Source organism: Pipra filicauda, unplaced genomic scaffold (genome assembly GCF_003945595.2).
Source record: "Pipra filicauda isolate LSUMZ 115617 unplaced genomic scaffold, ASM394559v2 scaffold285_size1263560_pilon, whole genome shotgun sequence".
Classification (NCBI taxonomy): Eukaryota; Metazoa; Chordata; class Aves; order Passeriformes; family Pipridae; genus Pipra; species Pipra filicauda.
Genome location: NW_024104404.1, coordinates 425590 through 451126, shown reverse-complemented (window position 1 = coordinate 451126; position 25537 = coordinate 425590). Strand labels below are relative to the sequence as shown.

Sequence of the window (25537 nt, the reverse complement as noted above, 5' to 3'; positions counted from 1 at the left end):
AAAGCACAACCTGTCAGAGAGGTTCAGTCTGACTTACAGTTTAACCACCCCACGGTTCCCGTGCCTGCTCCGTAGTCCTCAAAACCTCACCTCTGACCAACACTTTACACCAGCTCCCAAAAAGATCCTTCAGAGCCCTGGTGCCCTGTTGTTTGACCTCCCAAATCTGAAGTTTAAGTCTCACAGCAGATCCATACACTGCATTTGTGGTACACACATGGACACTGATCCGAGTCCCTTCCTGCAGCTCTGGGGAAAAGGCAGGGGGAAGCTGCTGCCACCAGAACAATTCACACACCCAGTTCTCTTTCCTGAGGTCATCCCAGGGCCACAAAGAGCTCTGGATCAGATGAATTATTTTCCTTGGTGTCTTCCTCTTCAAAAATTTTCTTTCAGCCACACGGAGAGATGAAAACAGGGAGTGTAAAAGGGGAAAAAACAAGGTGTTCACAAAGACAGGAGCCCAAAGAAGGCTGCTGCTGCCCCAAAAAGATGACTTTTGCCCTTATGCTACTTGCTGAATGTCCTGAGTTGTCTCAGAAAACTGAGCTACAAAAGGATCTCAGTATCTCTAAGATAACTCTCCAAAACCTCCTGAGCCTGCAAGTTGAACGTGCTTGGCACAGACCACTGGTAAGGTGAGCAAATGTAAGAAAACAAAGTTATCAAACATAAACAACTGAAACTGGACTGAACTGCAAGAACTGATCTGACAGGCTTGCTCTTCAACTGGGTTTATGCACAGAGAGATGAAACATTAAATAGTATATAAATAGTGTAGAATCCCAGAATGGTTTGGGTTGGAAGGGACCTTAAAGCTCATCCAGTTCCACCCCCTGCCATGGGCAGGGACACCTTCCACCAGACCAGGTTGGTCCAACCTGGCCTTGGACACTTCCAGGGCTGGGGCAGCCACAGCTGCTCAGGGCAACCTGTGCCAGGGCCCCCCCACCCTCACAGCCAAGAATCTCTTCCTAAAATGATAATATGATAAATTATTAATGACAAAATATGATTAAACACTTTCACAAGCTCGAATTACCCATATTGTTTATAGCTCCCAACATGCCGAAATCAACATTCTCATTTTACATCTTTCTGCCTGGACATACTTCAACATACAGCACATGTGCCCTCTCCAATTCCTTCTAATTCAATTTCTGGCATTTACAGTAACCAGCACACATCTCCTTAGTAATCACTAAACTGAGGCTATTCAAAGACGAAGTTTATTAATTTCCTCTTTTAGTTCATTAAGGGAAATTCTGTTTACTGCCCTGTAACAGCTAGACTACTCTTGACAGTTCAATACAGAAAAAGAAGTTTAAAATTAGAATGCTTCCATTGAATTCACTGGAAAATAATGTCAAAATAACTGATATGTTCACAGAATGTGGCCCTTTTCACCCTAAACATGACAGGTTATATCAAAGGAAACACCACTGATGCCAGACCCTCAAATATCGACGAGAATTTAAACAACACAGAAACTGAATTTTCAGTGTAAATATTTGATAATGATTTCATTTTTACCAATGTACTATTAAAAATGCACATTCAGAGTTTATTTTACTTACATATTTTGCACCACATTATGCCACTTGGAAACTCCTGACAGCGGTTTGTGTGTGCATGGATGTTTTCAGATGTTTCTGAACACGTTCATTTAATTAAGCAGATGTTCATCAGGACTCCTGCTATTCAGAAGCTCAAAAGCAGTGCCCACTCTTAGTAAGACTCACAGCAAATTACACATTATCCAAGCATCACATTACTCCACTGAGAGATAAATTTTCAAAGTATCTCAAATAAAAGGTGATTATTAAAAGGAAATTGATGTATTTAAATAATCTGAACTACTAAGAGCAGTTGTTCTGAATTCCTGACTGGCCTGGTAGAGCGTAGAAAATAGTTTTAATTTCAAGGCATTGAGGGTGGCATTGCTTGAAAAAGGAAATAAGTAAACCAACTCTATTCCCAGGGGTATGGAAAAGAATAAACAGCGATCACACTGCTTCGGTTGGAATTATTTGGGTGAGAAATTAATTTTAAAAAACCAAACAGACTAAAAAAAAAAAAAAAAAAAAAAAAAGAAAACACACCAAAAAAACTTGTAACAACAAAAATCAGCGCGGGGACCCCAAGCATCCAAAGAGAGCTGGAAAGAGCCTCTCCCAGAGCCTTGTCACCCTCTCCCAAGGGTCAGGGAATGTGCCTGTTCCTCACTTGCTGCTGGATGGGCGAGCAAACGCCTCCCGCTCGCCCCGCAGCCCTTTCCCGGTGTCCCCGCGCTCCCGAACATCCCGACAGCCTGTCAGGCACGACACCCTGTCACGACACCGTGTCACGACAGCCCGGCAGCTCAGGGTACCAGCGGGACAAGGGGGTGACTCGCCCCAGGTCGGAGCCCCATCCCCGGCCCTCAATAACCCCCGCGGCTCCCGGGCGGCACCTCGGCGAGGGGGAGCGCCCGGAGCCCCCCGTTCCCTCCTTTCCCCTCCCCTCCCCACGGGCGCAGCTCCAGGCCCTCCATGAGGGGAGAACGCCTTTGCTTCCCCCCAGCCCGGCCCCGCCGAGCCCCGGGGACACCGCGGGGGCCGCTCGCCCGCCCCACCCCGCCCGGGTCCCGCTCCCCGCCGCGCCCCGACCCTCTCTCCCCCCTCAGGCCGAGCCCCTCCCGGGCACAGGGCCCTGCACCCAGCGGCGGCCCGGCCCGGCCTCCCCGCCCGCGGGCAGGACCCGGTGCCGCTCCCCTCGGCCGCCCGGCGGGGCTGAGCTGAGGGCCGCGGGTGCCGCCGCCGCGCCGCGGGCCGGTACCTGCTGGCTGAGGGGGATGAGCGCCGCCATCTTCCTCCCGCTGGGTCGGGCCGCGGCCGGGGCGGGGCGAGGGGCGGGAGGCGGTGGCTCGGCCGGGCCGGGCCGGGCGGCCCCGGGGCGGCGGCGGCGGCTGAGGGGGAGCCGAGACCCGCTGCGGCTTCAGCGGGGTCCGTTATCGCGGCCCGGCAGGCGCTTCCCGCCCGCGGGATCGGTCGGGTTGGGAACGGCCGCTGAGGTCATCGTAGGTCCGACCTGCGGGCGATCGCCGCCTTGTCAGGGAGTGACGCTCCCTGGCACTCCTGTCACTGCGTGCCACGTCCGGGCGTTCCTTGGGCACCTCCAGGGATGGTGAGTGCAAACCTGCCTGGGCACTCACAGGATCACTGAGTCACAGGATGGGCCAGGTTGGAAGGGACCACTTGATCCCATCTTCGTGCCCATCCCTGACCGCGCGGCACAGGGTTGTTGTCCTTTGGAATATCTCCAGTGAGGGAGACTCCACACAGTCTCTGGGCAATCAATTCCAGTGCACAGTTCAGAGGTTCTTCCCCGTGTTCAGGTGGAGCTCCCTGGGCATCAGTTTCTGCACACTGAGTCTTGTCTTATTGCTCAGCACCACAGAGCAGAGCCTGGTCCGTCCTCTGACACCAATCTTTAGGTATTTATACAGTCCATTTCAGAGTCTAATCACCCTTTCTGTGAAGAAATTCTTCCTAATGTCTGCACTCCCAGGGCTCTCTGCCAGCTGCCTCAGGCAGAGCTGGTGGTGACCTACGAAAGGTGTTGACGAAGTAGAGCCAGGGAGGGCTGTGAGTGCCCCGTGGAATGTTCTTCCAGGTAATGAGTCAAGGCACTGATCGACCTTTACCTGCTGACCTGCATCCAGCTTTCTCCTGGACAAACACGGTTGTTTTACTTCGTTACAGAATCACAGAATCTCGGGATGGGTCAGGTTGGAAGGACCACAGCGGGTCATCTGGTCCCACCTCCCTGCTCATCCCAGAGCACGTGGCACAGGATTGTGTCCTCTGGAATGTCTTCAGTGAGGGAGACTCCACGCCCTCTCTGGGCAGCCCTTTCCTGTGCACAGTTCAGAGGTTCTTCCTCATGTTCAGGTGGAACTCCCTGGGCATCATTTTCTCCCTGTTAACTCTTGTCCCGTTGCTTTGCACCACCGAGCAGAGCCTGGTCCATCCTCTGACACCTCCCTGCAGATATTTATACAGTCCATTCCAGTGTCTAATCACCCTTTCTGTGAAGAAATTCTTCCTAATGTCTCCACTCCCAGGGCACTCTGCCAGCTGCCTCAGCCATGTGGGCAAAGCAGGGCCAGGGAGGGCTGTGGGTGCCCTTGGAATGTCCTTCTATCCAAGGCACTGATCGACCTTTACCTGGATGACCTGCATCCAGCTTTCTCCTGGGCAAACCCACTTATGTTACTTCATTACCCTAAAACTTGCCAAAGCAGCCTTCACCCAACAAAAGTCCTTCACTCAGTGAAGGTCCTTTCACCCAATGAAGCTGCTTCTGGCCTAGGATCAAATGTTTTGGCATTAAATACACCAAAGTTAACAACCCCCTGAGTGCAGTGTGTAAATCCTGAACAGCAGCCTGATCACTGTGGCCACATAAAAACTAAATCTACAGGAATTCTTTTGGGAAAAAAAAGGTATAGGGTGGGTGTTGTTGCAGTGTATCTCAGAGCTTTCAAAGTTCTTAACTGGAATTGTTTTACAGCTCTTGGACAAGCAGAAGCAGAAGAATTTGACCTCAGTCACTGCACAGGCTACAAAGTGGCCCAGCTGGAGCTGGGGCTTCCAGGGATCCTCCTACTCCCTCTCTCCTCACCACACAGAACTCCCTCAGCCAGTGTCTAGAGGTAAATGCAGGGCCCTGGGCTCTCAAGTTTGCCTTCAGTTTTTGCTAAATTTGCAGCATTAGTTCTTGGGGGAGGAAGGAAATGCAGAAGAGCAGAAGGAACTGAGAAGGGACGAAGGAAGTGACTGAAAAAATTACAAGGTTGAGGTCCAAGACAGGTCAGACAGAAGAACAGGCACATCATTCATTGTTTCCAATTAACTTCTCTTGCCCCATTAGAAAAAAAAAAAAATAATATGTAAGACAGCATGCAGGCACTCTGTATGTCCATTTTAGAACTTTGAAAGGGAAAAAACCTCATCTGAAAACATTGAAACTTCTAAGGGCAGATCTGTGGATGGACAGGCTGCTGTCACACACACCAAGGCAGAGCTGGAATGTTCCACTGGCAGATCTAAGCTCTGAAACTCTGACAGGTGCACAGTTGCTGCAGGAGCTTAGCAAAGCTTATCTCCTGCTTGGTTTCAAGTGTGTTGTGAGACATGCTGCTGAATCTGAACCCTTTATTGAAACTGTGGTGATATTTCCTCAAAAATGAGCCTTAATTTAACATTTAACACTAAACCATGGAAGTGTACAACAGTTCCAAAACCTTGTGCTTTGTTACAGGTGTTTTTAACACATTTTAGCAGTGTTAAGATTAAATAAAAATTATTAAAAGTTAATAACATTAATTTTAAAAGTAAATTACCCACCCCCAACCTTTTCTATAGAGAATTTAACTATGTTATGGTATCTCTACTAAAAATAACTGAAACTTGTCACAAAATCTAATGTTGCATTTAAAAAAAAAAACCCTTTCTTAACACAGTTCCATTGGTGCAGATTTCCACAAGCTGTTAACAGAATACCACCATCCTTAAGTGATGTAAGTGGAAAAAAATGTGAACTTCTTTCAAATAACAATTAAAGCTCTTCCTTCTTGATAGTGTTCCTGGCTGTTCTGTGCCTTCCAGAGTCCTCTTTGCTCTCTAGTTTTTTTTCTCAAACCACTGCTCAAAGTATTTTCTCCTGTAACCCTCTCTCTCCTGCTCTTCCTCAGTCTGCTTTACCTTCAATTCCTTTTTCAGGACCCTGTGTTTAAAATTTCATTTTTATGCCCCAATTGTTTCTCAACCAGAACAGACAGGAGATCTTTAAAACGTGGAATAAAGAACCAAAACAGCCACAGGAATTTCATTTTACCTTCGTTTCTTCCCATCTTTCATCTCCAAAGTCTTCTGAATAAACCTCAGCATCTTTTAGCAAGAAGTTGCCAAAAATTGTAGCAGTTCTCTCCTTTGAAGGAATATGGGGGAAAAAAAAAACACCCAGAAAAAAACCCAGGAAATCTGTTTTCTTGCATCCTCAGATTATCAAAGTGCCTTGTTTCCTTCCCCCTGGGATGAATCACATGTTCTGAATACAGTCAGGCAGAGAAAGTGGCTCGAAGTGTTCCCCTAGTAGGGTTAGGAAATTATTTATACATGTATAGAGGAGTCTTACAACAGGATAATGCCCTTCTTCATTCCAAGCTTCAGTCCAAAATTCAGGTTCCTCATGGATTCAGGGTCATCCCAATTCTTTAAAAGACACAGGGAGATTAAGAAAGCAAAACCCCAGTTCCACTGTATCAAGTAGAAATTAAATAATCCACTAATGCAGAACAAGGAAAGCAAATTACACCAGGTTTGATGTCTTTTGGATCATCAATTTGGATTCAATTATCCCAGTCAGGGGGTTTCCTCACTATTGGATCATTAATTGGATCTAAACCATCTTGTAGGTTGCCAGATGCATTTCATTATCAGCTTCTAAGTCTGATCTGGCCTTATATTCAAAGTATATAATCAAAGTATATAATGAGAACTGTGTATATCTGTTAACTAGGGTTTTAAAGAAGGCAAGTGAAAGTTTTTAAGGATCTTAAACATAAGTCTTAAAACCTGCCTTGCAGCAGAATTGCAGTACTATAAAGTACTAGAAAACTAAGCCAGAAAACAAAATATCCAGACAAAATAAAAACAATCCATGGCACAAGCTGCATAACTATCCTTTTATTACAACTCTATAATTAGATAAGAGTGCCAAATGTCACGGTGACACACAAATTACAAACTTCCCCAAGTCTCTAGAAATGACACACAAGCACATAAAGGGCAGGTACTAACACAAATCCTGCAGAACAACTGGATTAATTCCCACATCAGGAGGTTTGGATAAATCCCGATTTATCGACCTCGCGGCATGCTGGGAATTGCAGTCTGAGCGTCCGGGGCGGGCGGCAGTAAAACTGCTTGGGATTGGCTGGTGGGGTGCGTGGAGCCAATGAGCGGACGGGATGTTGGGGAGTCGCGGTCTCTAGGATACGGCCGCGCGCCGCCCGCTCTGGCCTAGGTCTGGAGGAGCCGCCGCTGCCTCAGGCCTGGCGGTCCCGTCCCATTCCATTCCATCCCCTTCCATCCCCGTCCCGTCCCATTCCATCCCCGTCCCAATCCATCCCATCTCATCCCATCCCGCCTTATCCTATCCCGTCCCCGTCCCGTGCCGTCCCGTCCGGGATGGCCGCGATCGCTCGGGCCCCCGCGGGCCGAGGGCAGGTGAGGCGCCGGTGCCTCAGCTCGGTCCGTTCCTGGGCCGTGAGGGGAGGGATCTGTACAACCCCCTTTCTGCAGCTCCCGGACAGGAGGGCGGACCCGGGGAGGGGCGTCGGGCTCTGCTCCCAGGGAGAAATCAAGAGGAATCAGCTGTGCCAAGGAAGGGTCAGGTTGGACATCAGGAGGAATTTTTTCCAGGAAAGGGTGGTCAGGCGTTGGAAGGGGCTGCCCAGCGAGGTTTGGAGTCCCCGCCACTAGAGGTGTCCAAGGAAGGACTGGACGTGGCACTCAGTGCTCTGGGCTGGGGGACAAGGTGGGGGTCGGGCAACGGGGGGACTCGATGATCCGGGGGGGCTTTTCCAACCTCGGCGATTCTGGGGTTCTCGGCAGGGACACAGCAGGACCATCCCGGCCGGGCTCGGGGTGGTGGACACGGAGCTGGAGATGGCCGGGAGAGCCCCGTCGTGCCAGGGCAGGTTCCTGAAGGTGCGCGATGGAATGGCCGGGGGGAGCCGGCGGTGCCCGACGCCGGGAAGCACCGCCAGGGCAGGGAATGCCCAGGGAGCCCACACACGGTCCAGCTCAGTCCTGAGCAAAGTGGCTCAACTGGAAAGCAAGATCATGAGTCGGAAAAAGCAGCTGGAATCGCAGAACACTGACCCGGGCCTGAAGCCTCTGGGAGAAGAGTCCTCCTCCTCCTCTGCCTCAGGGCATGAACACGGTGCCAGGGGCAAGAAGTACCTGAAGAATTATGGTGCCACCAGGGAGAGCGGGACCCGCAGGGATGCCAGTTCTGAGGGAGAGGAAAGCATCCAAAGCCCTAAAAAGAGCGTTATGGTTAAACAACAGCTGGATCTGGATAGTGATGGAGAGGAAATGACAAACTCCTTGGGGTTTTCCAGTGGAAATGGGAATCAGAAGGTTGTTCTGGATGGAAAGGTAAATACAAACTTTGCTAGATTATGTATTTCCATAAACACTTTTATAGAATTGTTTTAATTAGTTGGTCACTTTTTATTTAGATAACACCAGATGCTAAATTTTAAATTTGCATTTGTGGCTTGCTCATGATAGGATTCAGCTTCACTTCTTAACATCTTAAAGCAACATCTCAAACTGCTCTTATTTTACCCATAATGATTTGTGTTCCTTTTTAGCACTCTAAACATAATAATGAAGTAACACTTAAATCTGTTTTTCATGTTTTTCAAAAGAACAAGACTCCAGTTCCACCAGGAAGGCCTCCTCTGTCTCATAAGGAAATTGCACCAACAGAGTTACCTAAAGCATCTTCTTTTCACAACAAAGACTCACAGAAAAGTGTTTTTAGTAGAGTTAATTCACCAGCACCTTCACCCACCAGCAGAAACCTGTCAGGACATACCACGAGCTCTTCCATGAAAGACAATACTGTAAAGATTGCTCTGCCTAAACCAGGCTACACCAAACAAAGCCAAGAATCCCTTAGAAGTGACAGAAGTGAAATAAAATCATTAGATGAGTTATTCTCAAATGCAGATGATGCAGAAGATCCAACCAGCAGCAGCTCAGGTGGTGAGTTTTCTAAAATACGGTCTCAAGAAGAGCTGGCATGAATTGTTCTGATAATCTGATAAATTCACTAATAAACTGGGCAAATAATCACTTTGAAAGGATTCACTGATTAAATTTTACATAAACCAAGGCCTTATCAAAGTAATTATGTAGATCTGTTTCTTTTTTTCTGGTGTAATAGGTTTGTATTTTCCTTTGCTTTTGACTTAGGTTGGGTTCAGGTTAGTGCTGCTGCCCTGGGTGATGTTATGATATCAAAACTAGTACAATATTTAGAATAGTTTTCATGTATCAATGGGACAAAGTACCAATGGGTCAGAGTGAGAACAGCTGGAAATGAGGGGCAGCAAAAAATCTCTTGAACTTGAGGCAGCAGACCAAAGGAGGAAATTTAGGAGGAGTTTCTGCCAAATTAAAGATTTAGAGTTGCTATTGCTAGATTGCTATTACCTTTTAGTATTACACTTTAAACTAGGAAGGTTGTACTGATTTTTTCCCTCTTTTCTCATTTAAGGGGAAGTGTACTGTAACTTTCATGCAAATTCTCATGTCAATGTGTCATTTGATTGCAGACTTCAGACTGAATATCCTGAGCCTTGATGATTTGGCCCCAGACATCACCAGTGAGGCAGCAGAATTAAAGCAGAGTGTGAGTAGGAATTCCCTACTAACACCTATTCCCAGTCTGCCTCTGTTGGGTGGAGGTTCTAAAATAAATCATTTTACAGGGGAAAGACATTGAAATGACTCAAGAATCAAACAAATACGTGATGGTGGAAGAGGACCAAGCTTCTCCTAAAACAACCAATGCAGCAACTGGTGTGAATGGTGGGGATGCTGAAAAAAGTGTCACTGAAGCAGAAATCTCTGAGCATTTAAGTGGAGTTTCCACAGATCCCCCTGGACACAAACAGGATTATCTTGATCAGGATGAGAGGACTCTTAATTCAGAATATTCTGAAGACTTTGAAAGGTCTCTGTCTACAACAGACAGGGAATCTGTGCCCAGAGTGTCAGAGGGACACTCTGGAGAACACCCGTCCTCAGCCTCGTCCCCCGTGGGGACCCGGGAGCAGCACAAACGGGGGCACCGAGTGACTGTGAGGGACACTGGGGTTCAGACAGCAGAGCCCCCCTTCACCTACTGCTGGGCAAAGGGTGAGTGCAGAGCTCTGCCCTGGCAGGCAACTTTTACACCTTTATATATGTCAGCCCACTTATTCTTAGTTTCAGTCCCAGCTTCCCCTTGCTGGTGCTAAATTAAAAGCTTTCAAAGCCCAACACTTCAATCTGCTGCCCATAGAAAAGACTGAGATTGAATGCCATGAGAACTTAGAACTGGTTTTTGCTTAAAAAAAACCCCACGGGACCCGTGGCTGGGTGAGTGTTGGTGACAAAGCTCACAATAGCATGAGTAATACTCTTCAGTGGAATTCAACACTCTGATATCTTTACTATTGTAAATAATAACTGTAGTGTTACTAAAGTGATTGCTCATCGTGGAGTTCTCCTTTTGCAGTGCCTTTCTCTCTTGGGAAAGCACTGTGGCCCCATGACAGGATCAGATGTGACCTTTCACATTCCCGAGGAGGAGCTCCCTGCCTGTGTCTTTATTTCAAGGAAAAAGTGCTGAGAGCCACTTCTTGTCTCACTCAGGAAGAGAAAGTAGAAACTCAAGTGTGCTTGAAAACAGCAGCTTCTTTTGAGTACAAAAGTCCTTATTTTTACTCTGCCTAGGGTTAGAAAAGATGCCTTTTGCAGTGGTAGGTGTTGTGAGCAGAAGAGTAAAGAAACCGTGGGGGTTGTATGACTATTTCAGCATTTGTTTGGTGACAGAATTCCCTGTTAGGCTCTACAGTGTTTTTAGGGCTGGTTTTGGGTTTTACAGGGTTTCTTGGGCAGCTGCTGTCCCAAGAGACTGTCTCAAGTTGTAGCACTAAACCTTTCCAGTCTCTCTCCCCTAATGCTGATGTCTCCTGACACACAGCAACCCCCTCTGCAGTGCTCAGCCCACCTGGACGAACCAGCTACGTCGACCCAGTGCCTATTGCCACTCAAGTCATCAGCATGGATGCAGTAGAAGGTACTGAAAAACACCTTTACCCTTCTGTTATTGTTGTTTTCTGTACCTAAGCCACGCTTGGCTCCTTCAGCCCCTGCTGTGCCTCACCACAGCCCCTCCTGTGCCTTCCCCACAGCCCTGACTGCCTACAGCCCCTCTGTCCTCCTGCTGCATTCCATGTGCAAACAGCACTTGATGTTGACCCAGCAGTTTGTTGAGAATGTTCAGCACCTTCACTCAGCCCTCGTGGAGTCCTTAGAGCATGAGAAGTTCCACTACCACAGCCTGGAGGAGGCTAAGGAGGTATTTATGACAGACCAGAGAGACTGAGCAGATACTCCTTTCCAGATGCTTCTGGTATTTGCACCAAACCGAGTTTCTTTGCATATTATTAATTAATAAGTTGTGGTTTTTTACTGTACTAAGGCTAAAGTCTTGCTGGAGGCCATGGTTTTGAAAGATTAAGCTTTCTGCTGTAGCATTTGGCTGTCCCCAAACAAGCAGGGATCTTCCAAATGCTGCAGCAGAAGGATCACTTTCTGTTGCTAGCACAGCAAAGTGCAGGTATCTTACAGGTATCTTAACATGGAGATTTATTATTTATTAAATACTAGAAAGTAATTATCTACATAAATAAAGAAATTTGTGTCTTAACTTTTTTTCTTTGCAGTACATCAAGAATCACAAATCCCCACCTCTAACACTTGAACAAGCCCTTGAAGAAATTCAGAGAGCACAGGAGGAGTAACTGCTTTGACTCTTTGAACTTTAACTTTTGTATTTACAGCTCTAAGGCTGGAACAAGAAACCCTTCCAACGTGCACAGATAAAAAGTCAATAAACTACATACTGGAGGGATTTGTACAAACTGCTACGTTAGCATAAAGTACAAACTGCTAATTATGATATATAATTTACTTTTCTATACCTGAATTTTTTACTCATGTACATGATACAGGGATAGGCAGGAACCTTCAGCCAGATTATGTCAGTAAAAAAGAAGCCAACAAAACACTTCTCTCTAAAGGGACTGTGGTAAGTCAGCATGTTTATCCTGTGGAGTGTGAGATCTGTGATCACATCTGTGATCGTGGTAGAAGTGAAAGTCTGTACTGCAGCCCCTGAGAAATATAACCCCAGCAGAATTACCATATCCTGACTTTAGTGCCATTATCTGAACAGTGCTTCTATATAATCAGCCTTGTCAGATTACAACACACCCAAACACACACCAAGTTAAAATAAATTCAAAGAAGGCTTCTAGTCAAGCTACAGGAATCCATTTACTCCGAAATCTGAGCTGCCATTTTATTTTTTTTTATTTTAAAAAAAAGTGTTTATTGGAAGGCAAAACAATAAACTTCACAAGTTGGTAACATACAGGTTGTTGTATGCTGATTCACAGACAGGTACAGTTCCACAGCTACAGCAGATCTAGAACAAACTGATATTCCACCATATTAACTGGATGGTTTTAAGAGGGTTTTTGCTATACAAACAAACAACTGGAAAAGGGAACCACCACACAGACCTGGGGACTGGGAGTGCAGTGTAAGGGCCTAACAGCTCTAGCTGGTGGTCTCTGGAAACAGTTACAGAAAGTTTTGTTTCTTCCCTCATTTAGATCACAGGAAGTTTCCAAGAACGTCTCATTGATAGAAACTTAAAAGAGAGCAGAGAAAATGGATTCTCTTCTAGTGAACTAATTAGCTTTTATTATTAAAGGGTATGTACAAAAATATAAAAAGCTCCAAGTCTGTCTCCCGTTACAAAGCATTGCCCGTCCCTCAGCGAACTGACCCTCGTGTCCTGCCCAGAGGTGGCTGCAGCAGCTGCTGTGGGGCCTGGAGGTGGGTGGAAGGTTCTAAAAGCTCGCACAGTGCTCAAAGGTCACCTGCACTGGAACTAGAGGCTTCATCCCCCATTTAGACATTAGGATACACTGCTCAGCATCAGTCTGACTTGATCCCAAGGCAGCACCCCTCCACTTCAAATAGAATTAACCTTTTGAGAGAAATAAACATACATTATGGAACTAGAGAACACACAACCACATCAGATCACGTCTGTATTCCACGGGAATGAACGGGGCACAATCCTGCACCGGGGACGGACTGACTGGGGCTTAGTTCTGGTATAAAATGGGGAACTAATTAAAAAATTTTGCAAGATAAATGGAAGTTTTTAAACTTGCTAGACATGTCGTGGTAACGACTGGCCTTTTTTAAACACTAAATGACAAGTGTTGAAGTGCATGTCATAGCTTTCCATTTTTCACCATAGTTTTAAAAAGTAATTCATTTGTCACTTCCTCCAGACTTTAATCCGGATTTTTACAAGTTTAATGTTTTGTAGAAGATGCAAGACATCTTTCTTCAGAGAGTCTTATTCGGGTGGTGGAGGGTCTTGTGTTTCACGCTTCACTGAAACAATAGGGAAAAGAGTTCTTACACATTCCACAGTCACCTAAGCTGCCTGAAATGTTTCATGGAATGAGGGCTCTGTGATAAGGAACTTTTCCTTGTGGGCTTTACTTGAACCCATCTGACTGCACAGACCTACTGCAGCCAGAGGCAGAAGCGACTTTTCACTGAGCATGCCAATTTTTTTCCTTGTAGCTGTCGGCAAGGGCAGTTTTTCGATGTCTCACAGACTCTCTGCAAAAATCCATCATTTGGGTGATTGTCTTCATCCCTCACAAACACCTCCACTTTTTCTGAACCCTTCCTGCACTACAGGGAATTTATTACCAGTTCTGGCTTGGGCAGAATGTGGCAGTAAGGTAGGAAAGTCTGAGTAGGGGAGGGGTAACAGTAAGTGTGGTCTCAGTTCCAGCCACACGGATCTCCCTGCTGTGGCCCAGCTCCCCCTCCACTGCCTTTGTCACTGCTCTGAGGTTTTGAGGGGTAACAATCAAAGCTGCAGGTGCTCAGTATTGCAGCCAGGAAGTGGCTTATGTAGAACAGGTTAATTAATTAATCTTTCAGAAATTAGAACACAACACAAGGCCTAAAAACAACACGCTGGGTCGCTCAGAGTACACGTCCACTTACCTGTTGTTTTACTGTATCTGTTACATTAGAACTACGAGTTACTGATATTTTGATTTGGGTTTACAGTGGACAGTAAACAGGACAAAATCACTATCAAGGCCACACAGGTTTGTAAAGTGCTGAGAAGCATCACTTACATTCATCCCTGGCCTTCATGCGGGCGATAAAGGAGTAACTTTTATTTCTTCGGTAGTTTTCGTAGGGATCATCCAACGCAACTCCCACTCCTTTGTACTGATCCCATTTGTCTCGGATATCCCCTCCTTTAATTGGATCCTGAATTCCTTGTTCCTTGGCTCCCAGTCCACCAGATCCACTCCACCCTGCAGCAAGGACACATTGCAATCCTGTCACTATTTTTTGTATTACTAAGTTGTGAAGACAGACCAACGTGGAAATTTTGGAAACGACCAAAGACAGCGTCAGTTTGGTGGGAACAGCAGGATGGGAACAGCCAGCCTGAAACAACAGATGAACTGTCCCATTTATTTCACAAGCATTAATATGCAAGAGATTCCAGGAGCTGACAGCCAGCAGCTCTATCCCTAAAAACTTTTAGGAGGGCAAGAGGAAAGGCAGCACAAGCTCAATCTGTCTGGTCAACCCTGCTGACTTGCACTGAAATACCTCAGAGGTAGGTCAGTTCTGTCTGATGCCAAACTCACATCCCTGTCTTCCACATCCTTCCCAGAAAGTCAACCACCACTGCTCCATGTTCTAAATACTTGTATCACTGAATATCCTTATGCTGACCTTGGAATGCCATGGGGTAACTCCTTATGAACATGCCTTAATTATATCCAAGAATTCAGTGCCTGAATGTGTTTCCTGGCTTGTGTAAGATTCCAGAACAGCATCTTACCCATTTTCACTAGCATTTGATGGCCTTTGTTTTCTTCTCCAAGTCTTGATTCTGGTATAGGAGGCCCAGAACTGGAGCCCAAACCAGCAGAAGAACTAAGGAAATAAGAACAAATTAAGAACCAGTGATACCATTCTGACACAATGCAAGGTCAGTTCTATTCTGTTAAGCTTCAACACCCAGCACAATCTCAGTCACTCTACTAAGGTATTCTTTAATAAAGCCATTAGATTATGGAGTTGCTGATGCTTCTCACACCTTTGACACTCCCCTGCTTCTCAGCACAGGGGAAATCAAACACTGCACTCTTCCCAAGGGAGTAGGTCATTCCTCCTCCTCCCAAGGAAGGTGTACAAAGCCTTCATAGTTACACACTGTTTTGTTATAACAAACAGCCACCACAACAGAGTAATGTTCTCTCCACAAGCACACACAGCAGACAAATTGTTTCTAAATCTGCTTTCCGCCTTCCTTCCTGCTCTTTGTTGAAATGCTTATTAATTAGTGGGGGTATCCCCCACTAATGAGGCAGTGCCCTTGCTGGGGCTCTGTTCCCAACAGCCCAGGGAAGAGGGGACAGGACTAAAGCCAAGCTTACGGAGGAGTGGGGCTGCGGGAGCGGGACCGGCGCCGCCTTCCCGGCGAGTACGACTTGGACCTGGAGCGGGAGCGGGAGCGCGAGCGGCTGTGGGAGGAGCGGGACCTGCTGCGGCTCCTGGAGGAGAGAGCACAGACATCACGTGCACAAGTCACCAGAGCAACACCCCCAGTCCCTCGGTCAGCCCTGGGGTTGGGTTTGTCCCAGCCCTCATTCCCAAGGTTCAGCCCCACGCGCTGTACCTGGACTGCGAGCGGGAGTAGGAGCGGGAGCGGGAGCAGGAGCGGGAGCGCGACCTCGAGTAGGAGCCGGAGGATTTCGAAGATCGGGAATTGGAGCGGGAAGAGGAACGACCTCGGCTTTTAGAGCGACTGCGAGACCGAGAGGGCCCACTGCACAGGGAAAAGGAGAGGAACCCCAGTGAAAATCCTGGGAGAGGCACCCGAAACACAAACCGACTTCTGATCAGATTCAAATTACACACAAGCACTACAGTTCTGCAGTGAAAACTTCAGTGTGTCAAAAACTACTTCATAGAACTGCAGAATGGTTTGGGTTGGAAGGGACCTTAAAGCTCCATCCAGTCCCACCCCTTGGCATGGGCAGGGACACCTTCCACTATCCCAGGCTGCTCCAAGCCCCATCCAACCTGGCCTTGGACACTTCCAGGGATGGGGCAGCCACAGCTTCTCTGGGCAACCTGTGCCAGTTCCATTTTCTGCAGGTTAGACAAAAATTCCAGCCCACTGAAACTCAGTTATCCCATGAGCACGTTGCTGAAGGCTTTCCCTCTGCATTTGGCTCAGATGAACAGCAGAAGGCAGCAGACAGGATCTCTCACCTATTTCTCTTCTCCTGACCTTTCCTCCGCCTCGCTCTCATTTTAGCTCTGAAGAATTCGTACAGTCCATTCTGCTCCCAGCCTTCACTGCAACACATCAACCACACACAGAGCTGTAAATTCCATTTACACGGCTGTGAGTTCCAGTTCAACGGCGATCTTCAGGATTTTCACTAAACTTTGCATGGAACAAAGGGCCTGGGCAAAACAGCCTCGCCAATCTCAGTCTAAGATCAAACAGCAAGTGCAGTTACAACACAACAAGAGCATCAGGAGAACCAAGACACAGGTGAAGGAGAGGGAGGCACTTTGTGGTTTGAGACACCTTCTCAGGGCATTTTCCTTACCACATTGTTAGCTACACCTACTCTTACCTGTTTCTAGGCCTGTCATGAGATGGTGGACTATAAAATGCCTCAACCGCAGCCAGGAGTCTCTCACTGGGGGGCATTGGGGGTGGAAGACGTATATCTTTAGGATCTAAAGGTTTATACTCATGATCTTCAAGCTGCCGGAAACAAAACAAATTACATTCGTGTCACGTGTCATGGGGTGGCTACCTGAAGAGATAAATATAGGTTTAACTGTGTAGGGACCTCAAATTTCACTAATGGATAAAAAAAAAAAAATAGTCCAGAAATAAGGGTTCTGCAGGTGACCCAGTGCTTTCTCGTGCTGTCACTATTGTGAATTCTGTGAGAAAAGCCAGCATTGCACAGGTTGGAGCATTAAGTGGATCACCAGGTGGATAAAATGCAGATCTCATCCACCTTTGTGGATGGATGGAAGCCTGGTGTATGCTGAGAGTAACACAAAGAGATGGAAGAGGCCTGTTTGTTCATCTCAAACACAAAATGCATAAATGTAAATATCCCCAAAGATGCTGATACAGGTACAATTCCTGCTCTCCATCATTCTTTGTGTATATAACAATTAATAAAACATCCTTGTGAGAATTCTGATTACCAAAAACTACAACACAGTGGCTACATCGGACCTGCGAGGTCCCTCTGACCACCTGAAACTCACTGGGGATTTCCATTTCCTAAAGACAGGGGTCAGATTTCCAAGTGCAAACTAGTCTTTCACATACATGAGCTCCACCAGCTTTCTCTGGCACAAAACACTTGAAAAAACATCACCATTTTCACCACCTTCTTCTCGCCCCACTCCTGCCCTTACACCCTCCACAACTTCAGCTACGGGGTTGTGGGATGGACGGATTTGGAATTATAACCATCCCATGGGATTTGGATGTTTTAATCCCATTGGAAGCACTTACTTTGACAAGTGGAGCCATCAGCCCAGCAGGAAGGTCGAAGTAGGGGACGTTTGGCACCAGACTGGGATCGTCGTGGTTCATGTGAGGGGGCCCTTGGCGCCGCATGTGGGGGGGCTGCCCGTTAAACCCATGGGGGGGAGGCCCAAAATCAGGGTGCTGGGGCCCTCCCCAGGGAGGATGCTCGCTGATCCCAGGGTGAGGCAATCTGTGACCAGGATGATGATGAGGAGGTCCAATTTCTGCAGAGTGGGAGGGTTAAAATGTTTTATTCGGCTATCGAGAAAGGAAAGCAATCAGAGATGGGCTTCAATTAGTGCATTTATCCTAAAAACCAATCTTGGCAGATCCAGCAAAGCACCAGAACTGAAGGACTAATGACCCTGAGATGAGCTCAGTTGGTTAGAGCGTGGTGCCAACAACACCAAGGTTGTGGGTTTGATCCCTGTGTGGGCCATTCACTTAAGAGCTGAACTTGATGACCCTTGTGGGTCCCTTCCAACCCAGAATATTCTGTGATTCCGTGACTAGAGGCTGGTACAGGTCCACACTCATGAGTACCTTGCAGTGCATCTCCCTCCACTCTCAAGACAGCAAGATCCTTCAGCCCTAAGCCACTGCTTCCTTTGGGACACGCTGTGGTCAAAAGTACCACAAGAAAGACACACTCAAGGACAAAATGTTTCAGATGCAGCAGGGCAGCTGCTGGTGGGATCTATTTCTGAAGCTAAGGACACAATCATGGCTTAGCTTGGACCTGTAATTAGTTCTGTCTCTGTGCCAATTCAGCATATATAAAGGGATAAATATGGCAGGAGTTGACTCACATGAGTAGGTGACAAGAAAATACTTTGTTTAAAGAGGCATTTGGAGAAGAAATAGAGAGAATATCCTGTTAAAATAAGGAAGTGAGTGACCAACCACTGATGGACGAATGCCATGAACGCCAGGAGACCCTGCTGAACTCACTGCACTACACAGAGAAAAATGCAAGACTGAAAATCAGTATCTTCCACAGCAGGACCCACAATTTTTCCAGGAGAAGCCACCACAGCCACTGCCCAACCTCGAGCCGACACAATTTGACTCATCGTCACCAGGCCTCGAGCACAGTCTGTGTTGCCATTGCTTCACTGCCTTCCTAATTTCAACCATCTGGCTTAGTAGATCCCTTCCTCCAACAGCTTTACATGAAACAACAGATGTTTTAAATCACCACTACAATCCAAAACTGAGCATCTTGTTCTGAGCTTAACCCTAAACTCCCTCACGACAAGAGGGAGTTCTCCCTGTTCCTTTACCTCAAGGAAAAGAGAAAAATTAATCTCTACTGGAGAAGTTGAACACAACCCTAAATATATAAACTCTAATATATTGGTTTTCAGTGTTTTTTGGACTTGGAGAACTGAGAATCTTTTAAGCTTAAAATAGCAACTCTTACATAGAAACATAATGGCTCTTCTATACCACTTGTCACACAGAACCACAGTGATCTTTGGCCTTTGCACTGATAAGGATCATTCCAGAATAACTGTAACTCCTGCATGTGAATGGAAACTACATGGGGGTAGAAGTACAGCAAACTTCCCGAGGGAAGCAGTGCCTGGCTACAATCCCAGACATTCCAGTGTTCCAGTGAGGGAACAAACCCAACCAGAAGGGAGAACTGGAGGTAGGGAGGGATCATTTCACCACACACTACCAAGCCACACAACATTAAAGGCAGGTAATTAGAGAGCTTTTCAGTCAAAAAAAAAGGAGAAGAAAAAGGGCATGGATGAATGTATGCACAGGAAAAAAATCCTTCCAGCCTGTCTTCCTCCAACTTCCTCCATCTACAGAGGGCACAGCTCTCCCCAGCCCTCATCTATGGCCTGATGTGCAGGAGATTAAATTTACAAGCAAATGCTGCCTCTCACCTTTGAACTTATTATTTTTTAAGTGAAATAGTCACAGAAGAGGTGCCTGTAGAGATGCTGACTTGAGTTTGGATTACAATTTCTATATGCATTAGGGAAGACTCGAAAAGCAAGGAAGCATCCAACTCTGCACGTGTTTCCTACCGAGTTCTCAGCAGCAGCTTCCCAAACCCCCAAAATTCCAACATTCCTCAGGAGAACCACAACAGTCCAGCAAGGATAAGCCGTCACCCCAAAGCACTACACAATTTTGTAATGGCAATTAGAAAACCTGGCCTGGTACACACTTTACCTTGAGGAAAATCCCCCTGGGGGTAATCAAAACGATGAGGATAAGGAGGCCTTTCAAAGGGATGGCGAGGTGGGAAATCATCCTGCATGAAGCGAGGTGGAAAGCGGTTGAAATTATGCGGATGCGGGGGCTGGTTGAATTGGGGATGTTGCTGATGTGGAGGAAATGGGCCTCTGAAGTGAGGTGGCCGCTGCATTCGAAATGGAGGTTCCCTTTGGCCCCCACCCCATGGAGGTTGTTCGTGCTGGTTGTTCCACGGTGCTTCAAACTGGTTGTTCCAAGAAGGATCAGGCTGGTTGTTCCAAGGGGTCTCTCGCTGGTTGTTCCAGCCTTGATCTCTCTGTTCGTTCCACATCCCTTCGTGGTTGTTGTTCCAGGGGGGACAGTGGGGTGGCCCCTGGTGGTGAAGAACAGAAGCCTGGTCATTAGGCTATGAAAATAAGGAACACAATAACAATAATGTACTTTTTTAAGTAAATACAGCCCATAGGCAACATGCAAAGTGAGAGGACATGTAAACACAGGGTCTGAACAACTGCAGCTTCAGAGAAAAGATGGAAAAAGACCAAACTGTTCCTGGACCAAAATGCTCTTGTTCATAGGAACAGTGTGATGGTTGACACACTGAAATATAATTAATACTTTGCCTTTATCTGGGCTCAGAATGACAAAGCTTGGCAGTTGAATCCAGATTTCTAACTTTCACAGCTTTTCACTGCACTTCCACAACCAAGATGGGCATCCCAGACCTCCACAACCAAGACGGGCATCCCAGACCTCCACAACCAAGACAGTCAATCCACATCTCAACCAAGCTGAGCATTCCAAACCTCCACAACCAAGCTGGTCATTCCAAACCTCCACAATCAAGAAAGTCAATCCACATCTCAACCAAGCTGGTCAACCCAAATCTCCACAACCAAGACAGTCATTCCAAACCTCCACAACCAAGATGGTCATTCCAAACCTCAACCAAGCTGGTCCAACCAAGCTTGGTCATTCCAAACCTCAACGAAACCTCCACAACCAATCTGAGCATTCCAAACCACCACAACCAGGTTGGTCAACCCAAACCTCTACAACCAAGACAGTCATTCCAAATTTCCACAATCGAGACAGTCATTCCAAATCTCCACAGCCAAGCTGAGCATTCCAAACCTTCACACCCAAGCTGGTCATTCCAAACCTCCACAACCAAGCTGGTCATTCCAAACCTCCACAACCAAGACGGTCATTCCAAACCCGCACATCTGGTTCCAGAACTGTTTCTTACCTGTTGTTGACCCCATGGTGCAACAGGGTGAGGTTGGTCAAACCAGGGTGGTTTATTTGGGGGAATCTGATCATGAGATCCAGGCCCACGAGGTCCTCCCGAGGCAGGATCCTGCACTCCAGACCCGGTTGTGTCATATTCTGTAGAACCAGCCAGAGGCAGCTGAGATTTGCCATCATCTGAAACAATTTGGAGACTACTATAAGCATCAAATCACATGTAGTTAATAAAACAACAGCACACCTACATCAGGCTCCAGCTGAATTTATTCTGCAGAAATCTGTTACTGGGAGAGAGGATTTCTGATCCATTTAACATTCATCTCTTTGTGGTTTTTTTTTTACATTCAATCATCAGACTGAAACCTGCTGCAAGGCTCCAAACAGATTCAGGTTTTCCCCTGAACCAAACCAGCCCAGCACAGTGCCTCACTACCACGAAAGGAGCAAAAAAAATCCATCTCCCAAGATTGTCACCCCCTGATTTCTGATCCCAGATCTGGGCAGTACCTGCTTGTGAAACTGGAGCAGACGGTGGAGCCGAGGCTGGGGCTGCTGGGGGGGCTTGAGGGGGAGGGGTTGATTTCACCTCGTTCTCTAGGGGGGGGATTTGGATCTGTTGTTGCTGCTGCTGCTGCTGCGTCAAACTGTTCACAAACTCTTCATGCTGAGTTTTCAGGTTCTGGATCTGCTGCTGGAAGGCCACTTGCACAGGCTGCACAACCGTTGCATATTCAGTGATCAAATTTGCCTGACAGAACGAAAGAAATGAAGAACAAGTGAACTCTGCACCTGTAATACTTGCCCTATCTGCCCCTTCAGAATTCCCTACACTGATCTTCACCCTCTCTCCCAGAAAAAGTCTGAGGATGCAGGATAATGTTGGCAGAACCACCCAGCCTCACTAGGGAGCTTTGTGGAGTTTTCCAAAATATTCTCTGCAGGTTGGAACCCACCACTCTTATTAGTGCCTTTCCAATACAGCTCAAATCAACAGCATGCATTGTTAATAATAAAAACGAACAGTTCCTGCTGCCACAACAGTTTTTATACTCAATACATCCAATTTAAAGCTGTGATTTCTTGTTTCTTTTGACCAAACATTCATTTCCATGAATTGTCACGTATGTACAGGACTGTATCAGTCTGTATCCTGCATCCAGCACCTGGATTATTGAATGTCTGAAATAACAAGGTTGCATTTTACATTATTTTTGTTAATCCCTTGTAAACAACTTCAAGGGGGTCAGGAAATGAATTTTTCCTTTTGAAAGGTTTAACATTTCCTAAATTTGTTTTATATATATATATAAAAATAATAAAACTGTTATTTTTGTGGCTAACCTGGTACTGGCCAAGTCCAAGAGCTGGGCTCTGTAACTGCTGAATAATGGACTCATCAAAGTACCCATTTTTCTCCCACAGTTGAAGAAGCTGCATAAATTCAAGAGTGAAAGGTTTTTAGAAATTATGAACAAAGAAAAACTGAGGTACAGCATTTTTAAGTCTCCAGCTTTTCATAAGATCTAGGATTTCAGCATTTATTTTTGAACCACTGAAGATTCAGATCCATTCATCACCATTATAATTTCCAAATAAAGCTTAGGTACTTTTAAGTTCTAGTTTAAACAATCAGATCAGAAGAAAAATCTCAGTGGTCTTCTCCCATCCCCCTATTTGTGAATTTGCACAGCACCAACCTAACAAAGCAAAACTCACAGTCAAACCAAACCCAGATACTCACTCTGGCAATTTTCTGTTGCTTATCCTCCTCCACTGCTAGAAAACTGGTGCAATAAATAGGCACAACCACCTTCTGCAAAGCAGCCAGAAGATCTCGTGCTTGCTTCCGTTGGCTTCAAGAAAGCAGTGGGAAGAGTTACCTTTTCCACTCTAACAGAGTGCATTGGAATATTCAAATCATCTCAACTTCTGCTATACTAAAAGTAGTGGATGCATAAAATACAGAGTTCTCTCCTTTATATTTTTACAGTAAAGTCCAGTCTGGAGGAAAAATACACAAAGTAGGTGAAAGCTAAATCTGATCACTAAAGCACTGGGTCTTCGTGCCAGCTGGGGGCATCTTAAGATGTACAATTAAGATAATTAATTAAGGTGGTATCCACAAGAGAGACTTCACCAAATTAATCAGAACCTCCCAGTTAATTCTCACCAGTGATGCAGAACATCATTGATCAGGTAGATGAGGTGCAGCCGCAGCTCAAAGTGAGCTCCCTCTGCTGTGATCCGGTTCCGCAGGTGCCCGGCCATCAGCTCACAGTGGGCAGGAGACTTGGCATTGCTGAACATCCAGTTCTTGCCAGCCTTGGAAAAGCAAATTTTAAATGTTTCCAGTCAGCCTAATGCGTTCACATCACCTGGGCTTCCTACAGCTCTGAAACAACTGCGAGAAGGGCAGTTTTCGGGTAATGGCTTTCACCTCACCTGCCACACAGCACAGCAACAAAGCTGCTCTCAACTGTGCAATCTCAGAATTAAAGGAGCCCACAGCCCCCCCAAATCCCTGGGCAGGTTCAGGTCACTTACTGAGATTGCATCTTTTGTACAAGTGTCAATTATTGGCTGCAACAAGTTGTCAAACTCGTTCATATCTAACTGGGTTTCCTCCAAAACCTTTTGCATTTGTTGCTCGATTGCAAGGGCTACTGCTGATGTGACTTGTTCCTGAAAAAAAAACAGAAGAAAAAAAACCCCTACATTATATCCAACATTCTTGTAAAGAATGACTCTGCTGTGTCCCTGTTTTCTTGGACATAAGTAACTATCTTGAAGAACAAATCATATGACCACATAAAAATGTTTCTACTATTTGGTTTGGAGAAAAAAAGACTCTCCACATTCTTCAGGAAAAGTCCAGTTCATTTCCACCTCTAAAATCTATCATGGAATAAAAAATAATTGCAGGAAGCTCCTAAATGTAAGGAACTTAACAAAGGCACAAGAACTCTTCAGTTTGGTTCCCAACAGCTTTAACAGCAAAACAACTCCTGCAAAAACCAACTAGTTGATTGCACACAGTTCCCTTCCAACCCTAATCAGATCCAGCTTGGAATACTATACACTGGAATGTCTTGCAAATCCCAGCAACTTGCAGCATTAACCCAAGATTAAAGCAGAATAAGTTGTGACTGCTTTAAAACCAACAAGGTTTTTCACAGAGTAAATAAAATGGTTTTAATCACAGATCAGTCTCCCCAGCACAACCTGCACATCAGATACATCCATTCTAGGAAGATGATGGCATTTGCCACAGAACAAAACTAAGGAAAGCAAGATTTCCTCTCCTTTCAGCCACCACCACTAGCAGGAAAACCTCCTCTGCCCTTTCATTCCTCATTTATACAGCCACTGGCAGCCCGGGATACCCCAGGTGAGTGTTTCTCTCAAACCAACCTGTCTCATAGCGAGGAGGTGCTGCTCCTGCTGCTGCAGGTTCCACTGACTCTGCTGGATGAGCTCCTCCACGGAAGGGGTACCCTGGGGGGCCGGGATGGGCGCAGCCGGTGGCAGCGAGGGCTGGGGCAGGGGCTGGATCTGGGCAGAAGCCTCGATGTCCTGGCTTTGCTTGCACAGCACTATCAGACAGAGTTAACGCGGAAAGTAAACCTCCCGGAGAGCCCTGCCCTGCCACCGCCGGCCCGCAGGGGACACGGGGCTGGCTCCGAACCGACCCTCCCTCGGAGGGTCTCCAGAACGGCTGGGACAAGGCTCCCAGGCACAGGGTGGGATTGCTGGGGTGTCCTGTGCAGGGCCAGAGTTGGGTTCCATGATCCCGATGGGTCCCTTCCAGCTCAGGGTATTCTTTGATTAACGCAAATTCGCGGGCGGATGGTGCCAAAGAGGAGAGTCACCAACTCCCCGTGCGCTTCCAGAGGGGCAACTCCAGCACGAGCGCAGAGCCGGCGCTGCTGGGCTGGCCCCCCGTGTCCGGGAGGGCTGTCCCGGCGCTGAGCTCCGTCTCCCCGCTCCCCCTGCCCGTCCCCAAACCCGCCCGGAGCCCCGCGGGGCAGAAGCGTCTCGGCGGGCCGGGCCCGGGCTGAGCTGGGGGGGCCGGGCCCCGACCCGCCGGCCCTGCCCGAGCCGCGGGCCCCACTCACGCTGCTGCTGCTCCAGCGCCAGCTTGTACTTGTAGTAGCCGTAGAAGTCGCCGCCGAAGAGGAAGGAGAACTTGGGGTTCTCCTTCTGCTTCTCCATCGTCATCTTCTCGAACTCGGGCCCGTTCCGCGCCACGAACTGCGCCAGCTTGTCGATGACATTCCGCAGCTCCTGATCTGTGTGGGGAGGCGGCGCCGTCAGGCCCCGGTCCCTCCCGGTGCCCCCGTTGTGCCCCCGGACCCCCCCGCTCCCCCCCGCTCCCGGTCCCCCCTCACCCTCGGGCGGTAGCGGCATCTCCATGGCCGCGGGTCCCGGGGTCGCTGGGCCGCGCCGCACCGACGGGAGTGCGACACCCGCGCGGCCGCGCTTTACGGCCGCGTCGCTGTGGAAACGGCGCGCGGCGCAGGTCACGTGGCTC

The 25537-nt window shown here is 47.3% G+C and overlaps 3 protein-coding genes and 1 long non-coding RNA gene across 7 annotated transcripts in view; 2 read left to right on the top strand and 2 right to left on the bottom strand.

Moving 5' to 3' along the window:
* EPS15L1 (epidermal growth factor receptor pathway substrate 15 like 1) overlaps nt 1-2958 on the bottom strand; it is a 49683-nt gene extending 46725 nt beyond the window's left edge. For all 3 annotated transcript variants that reach the window (XM_027724484.2, XM_027724485.2, XM_027724487.2), the window contains exon 1: nt 2818-2958. In XM_027724484.2, coding sequence (XP_027580285.1) covers nt 2818-2847 — 30 coding nt within the window. In that variant the 5' untranslated portion in view covers nt 2848-2958. The remainder of the gene's footprint in view (nt 1-2817) is intronic.
* On the top strand, nt 2727-5382 carry LOC113989690. The gene is made up of 2 exons (XR_003541359.2): nt 2727-3165; nt 4555-5382. It is a non-coding gene; the product is annotated as an uncharacterized LOC113989690 (long non-coding RNA).
* A 1693-nt stretch (nt 5383-7075) lies between these two features.
* On the top strand, nt 7076-12267 carry CUNH19orf44 (chromosome unknown C19orf44 homolog). The gene is made up of 8 exons (XM_039382828.1): nt 7076-7274; nt 7662-8210; nt 8486-8825; nt 9398-9474; nt 9554-9983; nt 10813-10908; nt 11024-11190; nt 11558-12267. The coding sequence occupies exons 1-8, from the start codon at nt 7236-7238 to the stop codon at nt 11633-11635; spliced, it is 1776 nt and encodes a 591-aa protein (XP_039238762.1). The 5' UTR covers nt 7076-7235; the 3' UTR covers nt 11636-12267.
* On the bottom strand, nt 12170-25468 carry LOC113989686 (calcium homeostasis endoplasmic reticulum protein). 2 transcript variants are annotated; one of them, XM_027724490.2, is made up of 18 exons: nt 25395-25468; nt 25122-25295; nt 24418-24599; nt 23551-23688; nt 23177-23328; nt 22748-22859; nt 22348-22437; nt 21514-21754; nt 21005-21183; nt 19732-20128; nt 17524-17762; nt 16616-16749; nt 16242-16328; nt 15643-15792; nt 15401-15517; nt 14803-14897; nt 14078-14263; nt 12170-13310 (listed from the first exon to the last, which is right to left on the bottom strand). In XM_027724490.2, exons 1-18 carry the CDS (start codon nt 25417-25419, stop codon nt 13273-13275), a joined length of 2736 nt encoding a protein of 911 aa, XP_027580291.1. In that variant the 5' UTR covers nt 25420-25468; the 3' UTR covers nt 12170-13272. The 2 variants fall into 2 exon arrangements, with proteins under 2 accessions (XP_027580291.1, XP_027580290.1); XM_027724489.2 differs by having other exon boundaries at nt 12580-12891.
* Between the last annotated feature and the right edge of the window lie 69 nt (nt 25469-25537).